The 17,025-nt window shown below is 40.6% G+C and overlaps 1 protein-coding gene across 4 annotated transcripts; it reads left to right on the plus strand.

Annotated features, from left to right (window-relative positions):
- Positions 1-1,958: 1,958 nt before the first annotated feature.
- On the plus strand, positions 1,959-16,775 carry CDKN3 (cyclin dependent kinase inhibitor 3). 4 transcript variants are annotated; one of them, XM_058566946.1, is made up of 8 exons: positions 1,959-2,036; positions 4,208-4,290; positions 5,592-5,647; positions 6,166-6,210; positions 9,246-9,468; positions 13,025-13,056; positions 14,734-14,837; positions 16,543-16,775. In XM_058566946.1, exons 1-8 carry the CDS (start codon positions 2,028-2,030, stop codon positions 16,627-16,629), a joined length of 639 nt encoding a protein of 212 aa, XP_058422929.1. In that variant the 5' UTR covers positions 1,959-2,027; the 3' UTR covers positions 16,630-16,775. The 4 variants fall into 4 exon arrangements, with proteins under 4 accessions (XP_058422929.1, XP_058422931.1, XP_058422932.1 ...); XM_058566947.1 differs by lacking the exon at positions 1,959-2,036 and adding an exon at positions 2,095-2,209; XM_058566948.1 differs by lacking the exon at positions 6,166-6,210.
- The last annotated feature ends 250 nt before the right edge of the window (positions 16,776-17,025 follow it).

The following is a 17,025-nucleotide window of genomic DNA, read 5'->3' on the forward strand; positions in this document are numbered from 1 at the left end:
GGGACAACACTGGGGGCAGTGGAGAGAAGGCGAGAGTTAGGGAGTGATGGAGCATCAAACATCCTGAAGCCCACCTGGAAAGGACTTGTTCCCCTGCGCCATACAGAGACAGGAATTAGCCCACCTAGAGCCCAGGCCCCAAGCTTTCTTTGGACCCTCTCTTGAATCCTTCAGAAAAGAAGCTCTTAAGCCTCTGCTTCATCTCCTACCACTCTCTGCCTCACTCCATCAGCCTCACCCACACTAGCCTCCTTGCTGTTCCTTGAACACACCAGCATATTCCCACCTCGGGGCCTTTGCACCTCTTTACTCTTCAGACAGACTGAAAACTCTTGCCATAAATATTCAAATGGTTCACTCTCTCTCTTCATTTGGATGTTTCTCAAATGACATCGCTTCAAAGAAGCGTTCCTTAACTTTTCTATCTAGAACGGCACCATCATCAGGCTCCACTTGTTTCAATTTTTCTTCACAGCATATATCACTACCTGACTGTCTCCCCCAGCAGCATGTGAGCCCCATGAAGGCAGAGACTTTGTTTAGTTCATGCCAGTATTCCCAGCACCTTGAATAGTACCTAGGACACAGATGGTACTCGACATATATTTACTGAATGAATGGATGAATCAAGTCTAGTGTGTCTGTGATGGCTAATTTTATATGTCAACCTGGCTGGGCTATGGGACCCAGATATTTAGTCAAATGCTATTCTGGATGTTTCTGTGAGGGCGCTTCTCAAAGAGAGTAACATTTAAACTGGTGGACTTTGAGTAAAACAGACTCCCCTCTATAACGTGGCTGGGCCTCATCCAATCAGCTGAGGGCCTGAATAGAACAAAAAGGCAAGAGTGCATTTTGCAGCAGATGGCCTCCAGACTTCATGTGCAGCATCGGCTCATCCTGGGTCTACAGCAGACTGCCTTTGAACTCCAACTGCAACTCTTCCCGGAGTCTCCAGCCCCTCAGGCCCTCCTACCATCAGATTTTGGACTCACTAAGCCTCCACAATTATGGAAGCCAATTCCTTTAAATAAATCTCTTCATGTATATATCATATTCTTTGTCTCTCTGGAGAACCTGATTAACACAGTCTCTAAGTCAAACTGTGCTATCTTCTTTACTAAGGAATTCTTCCTAATAGCTCTGTACCCACTGGTTTTCACAACCTGAGACAGAGAGCTGAAACTTCTGCATACTTTTGTCAGATTTGCAGGTAATGTTGCTTCAGGTGACTTCCTTCCCCATGGCCAGCCTAATGGGGACTGGAGAATGGGGGAGAAAATAATCAAACACATTTTTTAAAGATTATAGCCAATTATGTAGAAACACTGGCACTTAGAACCATCTGGAGATTTTTTATCTTCCCTTCGTATGCTTCTGTTTCACTCATATTTAGTGAATAGGAATGTTGATCTACACCCTAACCTGTCTAGGTCCTGGAATGGTAAAAAACATAAAATATCAAAGATACAAGGTATGTTTATAATCTGGATTTTTAGTCGTTTCCATAATATTTGTACGACTAGATATGACCATAATTATAAACTCTATGAGACGTGGTGTGTTTTCACAAGACGCTCCAAGACAGTGCTCCCCCCATGCCTTAAAATATAAAAAAATTTCAGAAAACAAACAAATTTCCCTTCTGTGGTACCACTTTGAACTCCCGCCATGACAAAGCGGGACTCTCCAGCATCCCCGAAAGCGCTTCCGCCCTCCCCGCTCCCCGCTCGCAACGGGCGGGAGGAGGGCGCCCTCCCAGCCAATCAACGTTCAACAGGCCCTCCTCCGCGCGTCTTTCAAAGGCCTCCTAGCAACCAATGAGCGGTTAGAGGCCGAGGCGAGGCCCGGGGGGGCGGGGTAAAACCAGGGAGAGGGTCTGATTGGCTCCTAGGAGACGCCGGGCCCACCGCACAGAAGGATGAGCCAATGAGCTGAGCCGAGGGGCGGGCTCGGCGCGGGTGGAGGCCGAGACACCGGTGCTGCCGGGGTAGGCGGTGGCCGGTCAGGACGCAGGGCGGACAGTGATGAAGCCGGTGAGTCGGCCGAGGCTTGGAGGGGCGGAGCCGCAGGGGCGGGAGCGGTGCCGAGGCCAGTTCTTGGGCCCGGGGACAGCGCAGGCCTGGTCGGGCATGACTCGCAAGTAACCGTCCTGGGTCGGGAGGTGGCGCTTCCTGGGACCGGCGAGGGCGACGGCTGCGGAGGGCAGGTCAGTGGCGGGCGCGGGGAGACGGACGCTCGCTGTGCGCCTGTCGTGGGCTGAAGCTGTCGCCTGCGGGGTCTCCTGCGCCTCACGACAGCCCTGCCAGAGAGGGCTGAGGCCCGTCCTACGGAGGAAACTGAGGCAGAGAGAGCTTAGGTGTCTGCCTGATACCCCGGCCTTAGAGGATGTCCGGGCTCCCTGCGCCTCCCTGGGAGCAGTCCTCACCGCCGATGGGAAAACGTCACCAAAGACGATTGCCAGCCCCCCCCCGTGGGTGTGACACCACTGTCACCATCTCCCAGGGCCACCTGGCATTGCGTCCCATTCCCTGGGGTTCAGAATCCCCGGGCCTGAGGGAGCGGAAACATGCAGCCTGTTAGAACTTGCACACCTGGCTGGGGGAGCCTGAGGGAATGGGCCACACAAACTGAAAATCTTTAAAAACTGCTTTAAAGAGAAAGAAAGAAAAAAACAGAGGCAAGGAGCTGAAGCCCCTGACTCGCATCACCTACCACCGGTGCTGACAACCTATTGAAAGGCCTTCATTTGAGTTGAGTTGATAATAATAATACAGATAGATGCGAAGCAATCAAATCCATAGCCTAAATCGGCTCTGTAATGTGATCTTGCCATAACAAACAAGACCGTCATAGAATAGAGCTCCAGAGCTAGAAAGGACATTAGGTGGTCACACTTGCTAATCCCCATGTTCCCATGTGGAGGGACATCCCCTGTCCTTCACTCTTGGCCTGCTTCTCCACCTGTCCCCAGAAGGGGAAGAGTGAGTGATCTGATCACACAAGTAGCTCAACCCTTTCTTCCCTTCTCTGCAGAGAGTACTTTCTGGGGTGCACTCCGCCACAATGGAGACTTGGGTTGTCCATCACTAGTCCAGCCTAAGACTGGGTGGATAAATCCAATCCTGGATTGAAGAATTGACAAGCCCACTTGACCACAGCTTTACAGCCACATCCTCCATTTGACCCTCAGTAATAAAACTAACATATTGATCTCCATTTGCCTCTCCACTATCTTCTCTCTCAGTTGGTTCCAACTAAGGAGTAGAAGAAAGATGTGTTTTTCACTTGTCCTATTTTTATTGGTCCAACAGTCTTCCACGTAGAAATGCTGCCTACATGCAGGATCGAGTTCCCCCTGCTTAGATGAGCATGCGTATTCCATCCCCATCTCCCTATTCGATGATTCACAGAGCTGGAGGCAGGTTATTCACCTATATTCCACCACCCCCTGCACCCTGCCAACCAAACTACGAGGCTGTCTGGGGTTGTTTGTTGAGAAATAGGGTAGGTAAAACTGCTTCTCTAGCTTCCTCTCCTCTGTTCTGATATCCCAGTCCTGAATACACAAGCCTTTCTCCTTGTGCCTTAATTGCCTTAACTTCCCCCTATCTGCCTAAAAACCTCCTGATCATCCTCCAAAATACAGCTACTGCATCTCCTCCGGGACGCTTTCTCCAGCTCTCTAAGCAGTCACTCCCTTCTCTGGTCTCAAGTGCACAGTTTATGCTTCCATTTTAGCGCTTACAACTCTCTTCTGTCGTCCATGCACACAGCTGTCTCTCACTGAAGGCAGGCTAGTTATGTTATGGATCCTTGCCTCTCCAGAGCTTGGCAAATGAAGGTGTCCAAGAAATGTTTGTAATGAATGAATAAATCTCCTCACTTTATAGTTGTGGAAAACTGAGATCTAGAAAAAACTGAAGTAACTTGTCCAAGATTATACAGTGAGTGGCAGAGCCAAGACCAGAAGCCAGATTCCTTGGCTCCCAATCCCACGCACTTGCCGCTCCCTAGTGCTGTAATTATCAATAGGATGGTAAACAGCAGTCACTTATCATTGATGTTGCTGCTCTCTGATATTCCAGGTTGGTAACTGAATAAATTGCAACCATGCATTGTGTGTTTAAGCAAGGATCAGGTATACTAAGAGTATAAGTAAATATTCTTCTTTACAGTTATTTAACATAACTGATTTCTTTTGAAGCCTACTTCAATGCAAAGAAGCGAGTTTGATTCATCAGACGAAGAGCCTATTGAAGATGAACAGACTCCAATTCAGATATCATGGTATGTTAACATTTCTAATCAATGATGAGCTAAAATACTTAATGTGTACATCGTAATCTTTGTAGAATGTAGTCCACATATTGAAAATATTTACTGATTCTCTTCTGCTGATTATATAATTCTAATCTTTAAGTGATCTTTTAACTCAATTGAGAAAACCATAGTAGAAACAAGTAAGTAAGGAGTTGAGATAGGATTGGAATGATCTCCCATTTAGTACCAAAATCTACTTATTCTTTTCCAACAAAAGAATAGTGTACCAAACACAGGATAAGATATTTAATCATTTATCAAGTCAAATCCTAGAACTACTTGCGTCTGTCTTGCATCTATCGGCAGACCCTGTTTAAGATAAAAGCCACGTTACTATAGATACAATGACAAAAACAAAAGTTTCTATATAAAATCAACTTCCAAATCTTGGGAATGACTTATGGTTACACCAGATTTTCTACAACCAGCAGTCAAATGCTTTCTCTCACCCCTGTAAATGTAATAATCTCTCTCCTTAAGAAAGCACCGTGCCCTACTGTGGAAGAGAAAAAGGAGCGTAAGTGTTCTTGTCCAGAAAGTTCTTTTGTTCTGCCATCAAATAGCAATTATCTTTCATTTCCCCTTCTAACTCCCCTTTTAAACTCAAAAAAACTTCTAATTTTCAGTCAGGTGGTATGTATGTGATGCCCGGTTTCCTCCGCAGTCACCTCTGTCTTGCAGACAAAGTGAGCCTCTGCCCCTTGGTCCCTGAGTACTGTAAACTGCCAATAGGATTTCTTGAAATTATTTCTTTTTAACCAAAATCCATTACAACAAAGAATGGGTGGCCTGTGGTTTTTATTATATGAAATTTTATTTATTTAAGGAAGTCCTACAAAGAAATCTTAAAATAGTAATGTAGAATGAGTGCTGGGGATGAGATTGCCAGTTGGCCCTTTTCCAGCTTATTTACGTAAGATTACTAACACAAATATCTCAGGTAACATACCACAGAGTGCCTTAAGTACAATTTATACTAGCTGCAGGCAATCTAGGCATTATCATCTTTAAGGTAAGAATAAATTAATTTGCCATTTTTTAGACGTAAATTGTAACAATGCCCGTAAGTCCCTGTTTTAAAACTTCCAGTTTTTCTAGGCCTTTTTGTGACCAACACATTGCTATTTAACTATGAATTTTTGTTTTATTACTACTTAAAACTTTAAAACACCCTTGTTCAGTGCCAAGTGCACATTTGGTTAAACTGAATTTCCATTTACAACTCTTTTAAAACTGGACCAAACTTGATACAGTGATCCTCTTTTCAGGCTCCCTCTGTCGCGAGTGAATTGTCCTCAGTTTCTTGGTTTATGTGCTCTGCCAGGTAGGTGACACTACAGTTGGCTTCCTGTGGATATATCTGAAATAATTTTTTTGTCAGCTAACAACATCATTCTCTGTACTGAGCAGTAAGAGAATTTCATAGACCATCAGCACTGGGGAACTCACTTTTGGAAGCCCTCCTTGAGGGCTCTCAATAAAGGAGCATAGATCCACTCTTCCACCCCTCCACACCCACACGCACAGTTCTACACTTCTGAGTGACCTCTCTTAAGAAACCGTGAACACTGGGGCACGATGTGAGGCTGAGGACGACAGCCAGGTACCAGTTACAGAAAGGAAACAGAAGAAAGAATCCTCAGATTAGGAGTTTCTTCTGCTAGGATCCCTAGAATATTTTCTTAAGAATATAAGAAGTTGAAATTCACATTCAAAATGGAATTGAAGCATATAAATGATCATGTGGAGTGACTTTCTACAGTACACTATATATATGTTTAAATATGCTTGTTATACATGACCAAAAACTGACTTTTTCCCTTGCCTCATTACTACCTATAGGTTGTAAATTTAAAGATGTTAGAAGAAATATCCAAAAAGATACAGGTAGGTGTAAAATGAGACAACCTTATTAATAGGTTTTGTTAAAAATAATACTTAAAATCTCTTTGTCAGAAAAAACAAACTGTAGTCTCTTCTCAATTTTCCAAATAAATGTTCAATATTTCATAAAGTTTCAAACTATGGACTTATTCTAATATGTGAAGAAGTATTTGTGAAGGGCTCAGAGAACTCATCATTTACGAAACATAGCACTGCTTTTCACTGATTGTTGTAGTTCTTTTATACATAGAAACTGCATTCAAGGTTAGAATGTGTAAGTTGGAGGGAGAAAAGTATGTAAATAGAAAACTGACACTGCCCTGCCCAGATCTTTGAACATAACTGTTCTTTATAGACTTGCCTGTGATAGTAAAGATTCAGCCTGAGCTGGAAACCCAGAGGTAGAGTGAAATTGTCCATCCTGGATAGAAAATTTAGAGAGCCAGCATCTAGGTGGAAGAGAGGGAATAGAGTATAATCTTCACATGCTCTAAGATGTTCATACCACTATAGCCTCAAGTCTAATAATCCTACAAATACCCTGATAATCTACCTCAATTTGTAATTTACATATTGCATGATGCCAACAAATTTGGATTTTCAAAATGTTTTATTCTGGTTGGCCTGGTTATCTCAAGCCTAATAGTCCTATCAATGTCCTTATAACACACCAAAGGAAAATGTACATATTGCTTGATTCTGACCAGTATAGATTTTGTACATCTTAAAGTTTTTTCCTGGTTGTTCTGGAATATCAATTTGCTAATATACTTTCTTTAATTTATTTTTTACCTACCAAAGAAGACTTAAAGAGGCCAATCAGAGGCTGGCCCCGTGGCTTAGCCATTAAGTGCACGCACTCCGCTGCTGGCGGCCCGGGTTCGGATCCCAGGTGCGCACCGATGTACTGCTTCTCCAGCCATGCTGAGGCTACGTTCCACATACAGCAATTATAAGGATGTGCAGCTATGACATACAACTATCTACTGGGGCTTTGGGGGAAAAAAAAAGGAGGAGGATTGGTAATAGATGTTAGCTCAGAGCCGGTCTTCCTCAGCAAAAAGAGGAGGATTAGCATGGATGTTAGCTCAGGGCTGATCTTCCTCACAAAAAAAAAAAAAAAAAAGAGCCAATCGATTAGTTGACCCTTGCAGTATTTGTACAGATTTTCTGCTTTAGAGATACCCACCATGGTAGGAAATTTCCATTTGGGTAACATTTAAGTCATAAGCAAAATGTAATTTAAAGCATTGGTTCAAAAACCAATCTTGTGTATTTTGGAAAGCCCTATTCACTTAGTATCTTCATAAAAGGGGTTTCCAATTTTTTACCAAACCTTTTTTTCTTCCATTGAAATCTTAAATGGAATCCAATATACAAAACAGATGACAATGTTTGATGGCAGAGACCGTGAATCTCCCTGCAGCAGTGCCTGTGCTTCCTCCCCAGAGTCCTTTCTAGGACTACTGTGTAACAGAAATTATCCAGTGTGTACAAGAGGCAAATAGAAAATTACCTACTCTCTTAAAAATGGTTAAATATGTTAACTACAGATTAAATCCTTTTACAAGTACAAAAATATAATAGTATATCTAGAGCAGCACTATCCAATAGAACTATATTGGGAACCACAAATAAAAGCCATGTATGTAATTTTACATTTTCTAGTTGCCACATTAAAAAAGTAAAAACAGGTAAAATGAATTTTAATAATATATTTTGTTTAACCTAATATAGCCTAAATAGTATCATTTCAATAGGTTTTAAGTATAAAACAAATTATGAATGAGATAGGGGTTTTTTGATACTTAGTCTTTGAAATCATATATGTATTTTACATTTACACTACCTCTCAGTTTGGACCAGCCATATTTCAAGTGCAGGTCTAGAGATTCATGGGAAAAGGCACTTTGTACTTAAATATCTAAATGTCCTTGGATTTAGGAGATGGGAAGAAAGAGGGGGCTCAGATAAGCCCAAATTACTTATTCATTTTGAATCAAATGCTCTATAGTAAATATGGCCATAGGGAAGTTCCAGTGTATACAATGGTCTATAGAACTATTGCTTGGTTCATATCATTATAGTGAAATTAGCTAAGTTACATCATGTTAATACAGTTAATGCTGTATTTCCTAGAAACCTAGTGCATAAAATTAAGTACGTCATGGTGTGGGACAGTACAAATGTAAGGGAGAACGCGAGCTCTGGCACTATGGCTGTGCTGGAGAAGCTCCATACAGTGCTTAGGGAAGAACAAACAACACAGCGACGACCATAGCAAACAGGTTGATTTTGTGAGAAGAAAACATAAAAAAATGTGCTATCATTCCTTCTCAGGAGTTTATTTAGATGTATTAAGTGTTTTCAAATTTATTTTAAAGCAGTATTTATTATAAAAAAATTTTTTTCAAGAGCAGCAATATAATTTTCTTAAAATTCTATAAAAAGCATTTTGACTTATAAAGTCAGGTTTAATTTTAACTACCTTTGGGTCCAGATGTTTCTAATTCCTATTTTGTGCTTAGTGACTTGGTTTTTACCCTAGTTTGAAGACAGATCAGTATTGTTTTAAATTATCAATAAGCACTCAAATTTACAGGTTATCATTTTTTTTTTTTTTGTGAGGAAGATCAGCCCTGAGCTAACATCCATGCTAATCCTCCTCTTTTTGCTGAGGAAGACCGGCTCTGAGCTAACATCTATTGCCAATCCTCCTCCTTTTTTTTTTTCCCCCAAAGCCCCAGTAGATAGTTGTATGTCATAGTTGCACATCCTTCTAGCTGCTGTACGTGGGACGCGGCCTCAGCATGGCCAGAGAAGCGGTGCGTCAGTGCGCGCCCGGGATCCGTACCCAGGCCGCCAGTAGTGGAGCACGTGCACTTAACCGCTAAGCCACGGGGCTGGCCCTACAGGTTATCATTTGTTATTTACTTAGTTTGGCTTAAGAAACTTAACTCCATATTCTCCCTCTTGACTGTATTTAAATTTGTAATGTTTGTATGTGTCTATCCGTGTGTATCTTGGTCTGTTGGCAGAAGAACTAAAGAGCCATGGTATACAAGACATATTTGTTTTCTGCACCAGAGGGGAACTGTCAAAATATAGAGTTCCAAACCTTTTGGACCTCTACCATCAGTATGGAATTATCACTCATCATCATCCAATCCCACACGGAGGGACTCCTGACGTAGCCAGCTGCTGTGAAATAATGGAGGAGCTTGCGATCTGCCTTAAAAATAACCGGAAAACTTTAATACAGTACGTTCTCCTTTTCTCTAGATTACATGAGAAATGTCCCAGTCAAAGTGATTTCTCGAATTATTGCATCCTTATTCAGTTATTACCTACCTTATAGTTTGTTGCAAGGATTAAAAGGCGACAATGCATAAAATGTACTAGTACAATGCCTAGTACAGAGCAAGCACTCAGATATTTGCCGTTATGACTTTGAAGAGTAAGAACGATAAATGAATAGATTTGGAAATTTTTAGAAAAGGGTAACAGGCTTTTTTTCTTTCCTTTTGTTTTAGATAGTTACTAATAATTTTGGGATCCTCTCCCTCCCAAAAAGGTGGAAGCATCATTCTTGTTATATAATAACACCTTACTTACTGGTCAGCCTTTCAGTTGCTTAGTTGCTTCCAAGAGCAAGAAAGTCAATTTTTTAAAAATTAGCAGCAAAGAAATCATCCCTAAGCCATGAGTAATCCTAAAAACATGACTTGAAAATTATATTTGATGATATGAATTTGCTACCAGAATGAAAGAGGGATTCTTATTGTTTGTCAATGGCTATACACAAGCTGCTGGTATGGAAGTTTAAAACAAAAGAAAATGGGTCAAGGAAAAAAATAAGGAAAGAAAAATTAGCTTGGAGAAAGGAAGAAGAGAGTGGCAATCAGCAGTAGAAAGTAGCAATGCAAGGATTAGAAGTGGTGCCATGGAAAAGAACAGTAGGTGCTCTGCCAGAGTGAGACACACAGCAGTGGAGAGCCAGCCACAGGGAGAAAGCTAGTCCTTCTCTGTGCTTACTGTATTTTTTGTATACTAATTAGCTGCTTAATCCATTCTAGAACAAGATAGAGTGTTACCTCTACCTAGTTTGATACCTTAAAAGTTCTAAGGTCCTTAAGATCATTGCTTTGAGCTAGAAAGTACAAACTGTATCAATAACCGAGTAGTCTCAGCGCACCGGGGGAAAGGGAAGCCCAGCCAGCTTCTCCCCTTCATCCTGCAGCTCAGGGGCTTCATGCAAGTAGCTCCTGTTTTGGAGAGCTAACCACCTAGTACAGGGGTCTTTGGGGACCCTGTTTGGGGACACACACCTGTTTGTGGCCAAACTAAACTCTGATAACAGAAAACTGTAGCCTGCAGAGTTGGGAATAAAGAGCAGAAGCGATCCTACATCCTACAGTTTCCAAACTTTCTCTATAGAAAAACATGATCTTTCATCTAGTACTAATTATAAAAGCAAAATTTTAAAGTAAATACAGTTGTGTATGTTAAATTTTCTGATAAATCTAAGAAAAATAGCATTAGATAGATACATGCAGCTAACGAAAAATATTTTCCAATTTTTGGACCCATTGTTCTAATCAATTCTTTTTCTTTTTTCCAAATAAATCTTTGAAAGCAGTCTCTACTGAAAAGTTTCTAGAGATTAAACTAGCTCAGTTTAGTGAAGCTTAACAGATTCTATTCTAGCAGGTTCTAGCAGACCAATGCTCTGATGTTTGAACAGAATACAAACAAAAGGTGGATGGGTGGCCTTGCATGTTGAATGCTTCAGGGTCCCATATAATAAAGCTTCTGATGTCTGCAAATGTTCATAGTCCTAGAGCTTCCAAAGGTGTCCCTACAGTGACAAATGTTTGTTGAGACTAAGACAGTTTTCTATCCATTGTGCCACCTTTGATGCCCACATTGCTAGACAGCTCTAGAGTTTATCCCTCAGAAACAGGGTCTGGTAAATTTTTTCCCTGTCCTGTTGTCTACAGGTTCTGTCTCACGGGTTCTCCTTTATAAAATAGGTGAACACTGCTTGCCTACTGTATTATACCATTTCCTGGGGCTGCTGTAACAAAGTACCACAAACTGGGTAACTTAAAACAACAGAAACTTACTCTCTCCCAGTTCTGGAGGCTGGAAGTCTGAAATCAAGGTGTCAGCAGGGCCACACCCGCCCTGAGACTCTGGGCAGAGTCCTCCCTCGCGTCTCCCCAGCTTCTGGTGGGGCCGTCCACCCTTGGTGTCCTTGGCTCGCAGCTGCATCACTGCAGCTCTGCCTCTGTCATCACACGGTTCTCCCTGTGTCTCTTCACTTGGCATTTTCCTCTTCTTATAAGGACACCAGTCACAGAGCATGAGGGGCCACCCTAATGACCTCATCTTGACTTGATTACACAGCAAAGACCTTATTTCCAAATAATGTCACATTCACAGCACCAGAGCTTAGGACTTAAACATATCTTTTGGGGAACACAATTCCCCATAACAGCTACTGTGTACCAAACACTGTAAATACAAAACACACACTGAGGCACAGTCCCCACCCTCAAGGAACCCACAGCTGACGACACTATCATGTAAGTGCAGTAAGACTTGCACAAGGTGTGTACAAGGCAGCATACAGGACAGTGATGGTTTCTGTGGGGGCACAAAGGCATTTCAAGGAATGAAATTTGAGCTGAGTTTTGAAAGACCAATAGGAATCAATCAGGCAGAGGAGGAAAGATGAAGGTGCCAAGAGGTGTAGGGCAGTATGAATCTTGCAGAAAGCCACTGAAGTGTTCTGCCTTCTCTGCCTTTATACAGAAGGTCCTAATCTCTGAAACAGACCCACATCTGGGACACTCTGTAGAAAGCCAGTTCATGAACACCCCAGGGGACAGTACCCATTTGGTCCTCTGTCTCATCCTATCACAAGATATGTATCTGCAGCTTCATCTACAATACAGTAACTGATGTTCATGATAAGTCACAGCACCAAGTTAGGTTCAGTATACCCTCTAACAAAGTTAGGAAGTGTGTAATATATTTTTTAGGATCTTTGAAAATGATTAAAATGAATGGTTTTGCTTCTTTGAGGGTTAATCTTCATTTTCCTCGAAAATTCAGTTATGCAGAACTACTAATTTCTTCAGAATGCTAGATAATAGCAGCTAATGTTCATTTACTTCTTACTCTGGGCCAAGCTCTAAGCCCTTTACAAATGTTACCTCATTCAGTCCTCACTATGATGTAGGTACGGCTGCTGTCACCGTTTCATAGGTGAAAAGGCCGAGACCCAGAGAGGTTCAATAACTTGCTTGGGTTCCCACATCTAATAATGACAGATTCAGAATTCCACCCAGGCAGTGGGGCTCCAGAGCCGAGGGCCTGAAGCTCTGTACACGCTACCTCTGTACTCTTTCTGGATAAATGGAGAGCTCTTACAACAGACAGCATTTGTCCCATAACCACTAAGGTTTTGTGAGGCAGAGGAAAGTCATCAAAGTGGCAGTTGGTAAAAATAGTCTGATTTCTGTCTGTTTAGTGAGATGTTCCACTTCTCAGGTGTGGATCCTGGAGTTTAAAGAGGTCAATAACAAGGTCCCCGCTACCTTGACCCTTAGAGGTGTTCAGAATACCTCCCAACAAGTAAATAAGCACACTTTGTTCTTGATTAATTCAAAAATATTTATTAATCTCGGTGTGCACGGCACTGTGCTCGGCATTAGAGTCAGAAATAGAAGGCAGAAAGAGCAAGTCTTTAGTTGTAATTGTCAGGATGGAATGAAAATGTACGAACTTCACAACTGTACTTTCCTTTCAGCTGTTATGGAGGACTTGGGAGATCCTGTCTTGGTAAGAAATATATTTTCATTATTCAGTATTTTGTTTAACCTCAAAGTAGGCAAACTCCTCTTTCTGGGCCATCTGCTCACTTTGTATGAAAATGAAACAAAACACAATATAAGTCTGCTAAGATCCAAAGAATTATTTAAGGCCCTAAATTTAGTGTTACCCAGAAAACTTGGGTGGGCGTGAGAGGTATTCTCAGCATTGTTTTGGAGGATTCTGCAAAACACAATTTACAAGTCTTAGCACCTGCATTCTTCTGTTTTGGTTTGTTTTCTAATGTTATCCCAACGCAGGTGTTATGAAACTGACAGTAACTTCTAAATAATATCCATGGGTAACAGAAGAATGAAAACCAAAGTTAATTACCAAATGTTAACTTTTAACTTTTTAAATATGTGCTAGGAAAATAAAACAGTTAATGAAATGGGACACTGGAGTAACAATTATTCTTTTTAGTGTTCGACAGCATCAAAATTAAAAACTTTTGTGTTTCAAAGGACACTATCAAAATGAAAAGACAACCCACAGAATGTGAAAAATACTTGTAAAACATATATCTGATAAGGGACTCATCTAGAATATATAAAGATCTCTTACAACTCAATAATAAAAAGACAATTAAAAAAAGGGGCAAAGGATCTGAATAGATGTTTCTCCAAACAAAATATACAAATGACCAATAAGCACAAGAAAAGATGCTCAACATCAGTCATCAGGAAAATGCAAATCAAAACCACAATGAGATACCACCTACCACCCATTAGGCTGGCTACTATCCAAAAAATGGAAAATAAGCATTGGCGAGCATGTGGAGAAACTGGAGCCCTCATACGCTGCTGGTGGGAATGCAAAATGGTGCAGCTGCTTTGGAAAACAGTCAGGCAGTCCTTCCTCAAACAGTTAAACATGGAGTTATCATGTAAGCCCACAGTTTTACTCCTAGGAATAAACCCAAAGAAATGAAAATGTATGTCCACACAAAAACTTGTACACAAACTGTATAGCAGCATTATTCATAACAGCAAAAAAATGGAAACAACCTTAATGTCCATCAACTGCCAAATGGATTAACAAAGTTTATATCCATGCGATGGCATATTATTCATCCATAAAAAGGAATGAAGTGCTGATACGTGCCACAATATGTGTGACTCTTAAACACATTATACTAAGTGAAAGAAGCTAGTCACAAAAGACCACATGTGATTCCACGTATATGAAATGTCTAGAAGAGGCAAGTCCATAGAGACAGAAAGTAGATGAGTGGTTGCTTAGGGAGGGGTGATGGGGTAATAGGGAGATGATAAAAAAAGGGTACAGTTTCTTTTTGAGGTGATGAAAATGTTCTAAAACTGACTGTGGTGATGGCTCCATATGTCTGTGAATACACTAAAAGCCACTGAATTGTACACTTTGAATGAATGGCATGGTATGCAAATTATAACTCAGTAAAGCTGTTTAAAAAAAATGAAGCCAGTGTTAAACTTTCATTCAACCACAGTCATTTAAAACCATAATTTAACAGTCAAAAACACATACTAAAAGGCCTGTCATTTAATTGATTTTGAACAATTACACCAAACTCACCTTCTGCACCAAAGAAGTCTAATTAAATATAAAATGCTCTTCCCTATCATTAATTATTTAGTAATATACTGTTTTTCTGTCATGTTCTATTAGTGGCCGCTTGTCTCCTACTTTACTTGTCTGACACAGTGTCACCACAGCAAGCCATAGACAGCCTGAGGGACCTAAGAGGATCTGGAGCCATACAGACCATAAAGGTAAGGAGATGGACTGTTCTTGTGTGGTTGTGGTCAGGGACAGACCATTACAAATAGAGTGTAATACACTCTCGAGAGGGCAATGAAAGTCCAGAGCATTCTATTATTCATAGGTCACCTGTCTATATTTTGATTTTTTTTAGTTTACATTTAAATATAACCTGGATGTCTGAAAAAGTTCACAGTATTTCAAACAAAATAATGAAAAAACTTTCCAGTTTACTCTTCCAGGATCTACAACTGTTAAGATTTTGCCCATTCAGTTCTGGGAATGGATCCTCTCACTTGGAAAAATGAGATGGTTACTATAAACTTGGTAGTTTCTTGGGTAGATTTTTTGCCAAAAAGAACTAATGAGGATCCTATTATATCACCAAAATATTTACTAAGATAGATGAATAACTATCATACAAAAAATGTAAAGCAATGCTGGTTATCCTTTGCTGTGGATAACCAGTGACACCTTCCACATTTACTTTCCCCTTAACACTTCAGAACACTGCAGCAGCAAGGCCCCGAGGATGCTGTGTGTATTAATCACGTTACTGAAAAGACTTCGGATTTCACTTGTCTGTGCACCTGTCAAGCTAACATGCCTTCCTTTCCCGAGCACCTGGCCTCAGCCTCAGGACCGACTCAGAGGCGGGGGCCCTAAAGCATCCTGGCCTGTAGGCGACTCCCTGGGCCTGCAAGTTCATCTTCCCAGGGTTCGCAGTCTAACCAAGTGTCATGTACGTGAACTATTATAACAACCAATAAACTCACCAAGCAGCCTGATTCTCGGGGTTAAATAAGGTCATTCACAAAACAGTCCATACAGGACCCACTTCACCTTACAGGTTCTGAAAACAGAGAGCTCCCTTATTAGCTGTTAAAATCAAATGATGCTTCAAAATCAAGATGTTCTCAAGTCTCTCTTTGAAACAAAAGACCTGGTCAAACATATGTGTGTGTGTATGTATATGCATGTTTTACATCTTTAATCTTGGAGAGAATTAAGCCCACAATAATGTGGGCTGTCAGTTTATCACCTCAGCATTCTGTGGCCAACAGGCTTTCCCATCTCTGTGCTGATAAGTTAGCAGTATGCAATTTCAACTTCGCGATGATATGAAATGAGATTATTGGCAGAGTAAGAATATCCTCTGGGAAGCTATTAAAACTCCAAATGAATTATTTAAAGCTTTTTTTATTTTTGCTTATCTGTTAAGATTAGTGATTTTATTTTAATATTATCTACTATGAAAATTGTTCCAAATGGATTATGTCATCACAAAAAGCAGAAAACTGGGGCTTCTATAAGTTAAGAAATAGATTTTCTTGAGTACACCACTGTTAACTGCTACAGAAAGTGCGTTCTTCTTCCCCACTTACCCCCAGGGGAAATACATTAGCAAGAATGCCTTCACACACTATTTTTAATCTTATTTGCTCCTGCCAGTAAAGGGAGAAAGGATTTTACAGATATATAAAACATTCATCTGTATTTCATGCTATCTTCTGATTTTTAAAGCAATAGTTTTCCACACTATATGCAGCTTTATTTAAAGATAAAACTTCCCCATGATGCAAATACTTCCTTACCCAAAAGGCTGTAGAACTGTTCTTAGCAAATATTTCTTGATCCCTGATTCCTACTAGTATTGTGACTACTCTGTTAACTAGTTTTCTACAGTGTATTTCAATGTATCTTTACTTTTTCCAGCAATATAATTATCTTCATGAGTTCCGGGAGAAACAAGCTGCATATCTATCATCAAGAGACTCACGATCAAGATCTGTATCTAGATAAAAAAAGAATTCCACATAGCATATATATATGACCACGTCTGAAATTTAAGTCTTCTAACATAATTTGTGTTGAAATGAAACTACTAGTGTTATCAACTTGACTGTAAATGTATATCTGCAGATATTCCTAAAGCTTTTATTGACCAATTTCATTGTGTCTCTTTCATCTCTTTTAGGAAAGAGAAAACTTGCTATACAATTTTCCTTTTTAGAAATGCACTGGCTGCTCTGGTCTATTTTACCTGGAGGTAATGCTGAAAAAAGCATATGGAAAAATATTTGACTTCATATTTTTATTATTTACCACACTTTACCTCATTTTACTATTTGTAACTTCTGAGTGGTATATGACATAGTAATAAGTACGAAAATTGGTATGAGCACCCAAGCTAAAATT

The sequence above is a fragment of the Diceros bicornis genome, chromosome 24 (genome assembly GCF_020826845.1).
Source record: "Diceros bicornis minor isolate mBicDic1 chromosome 24, mDicBic1.mat.cur, whole genome shotgun sequence".
Classification (NCBI taxonomy): domain Eukaryota; kingdom Metazoa; phylum Chordata; class Mammalia; order Perissodactyla; family Rhinocerotidae; genus Diceros; species Diceros bicornis.

Excerpts from the sequence above, each read along its gene's own strand:
- CDKN3 (XM_058566946.1), top strand. Across the intron at positions 4,291-5,591 it reads ACTCCAATTCAGATATCATG|GCTCCCTCTGTCGCGAGTGA; the intron begins GTATGTTAACAT and ends TCCTCTTTTCAG. Across the intron at positions 5,648-6,165 it reads TGGTTTATGTGCTCTGCCAG|GTTGTAAATTTAAAGATGTT; the intron begins GTAGGTGACACT and ends TACTACCTATAG.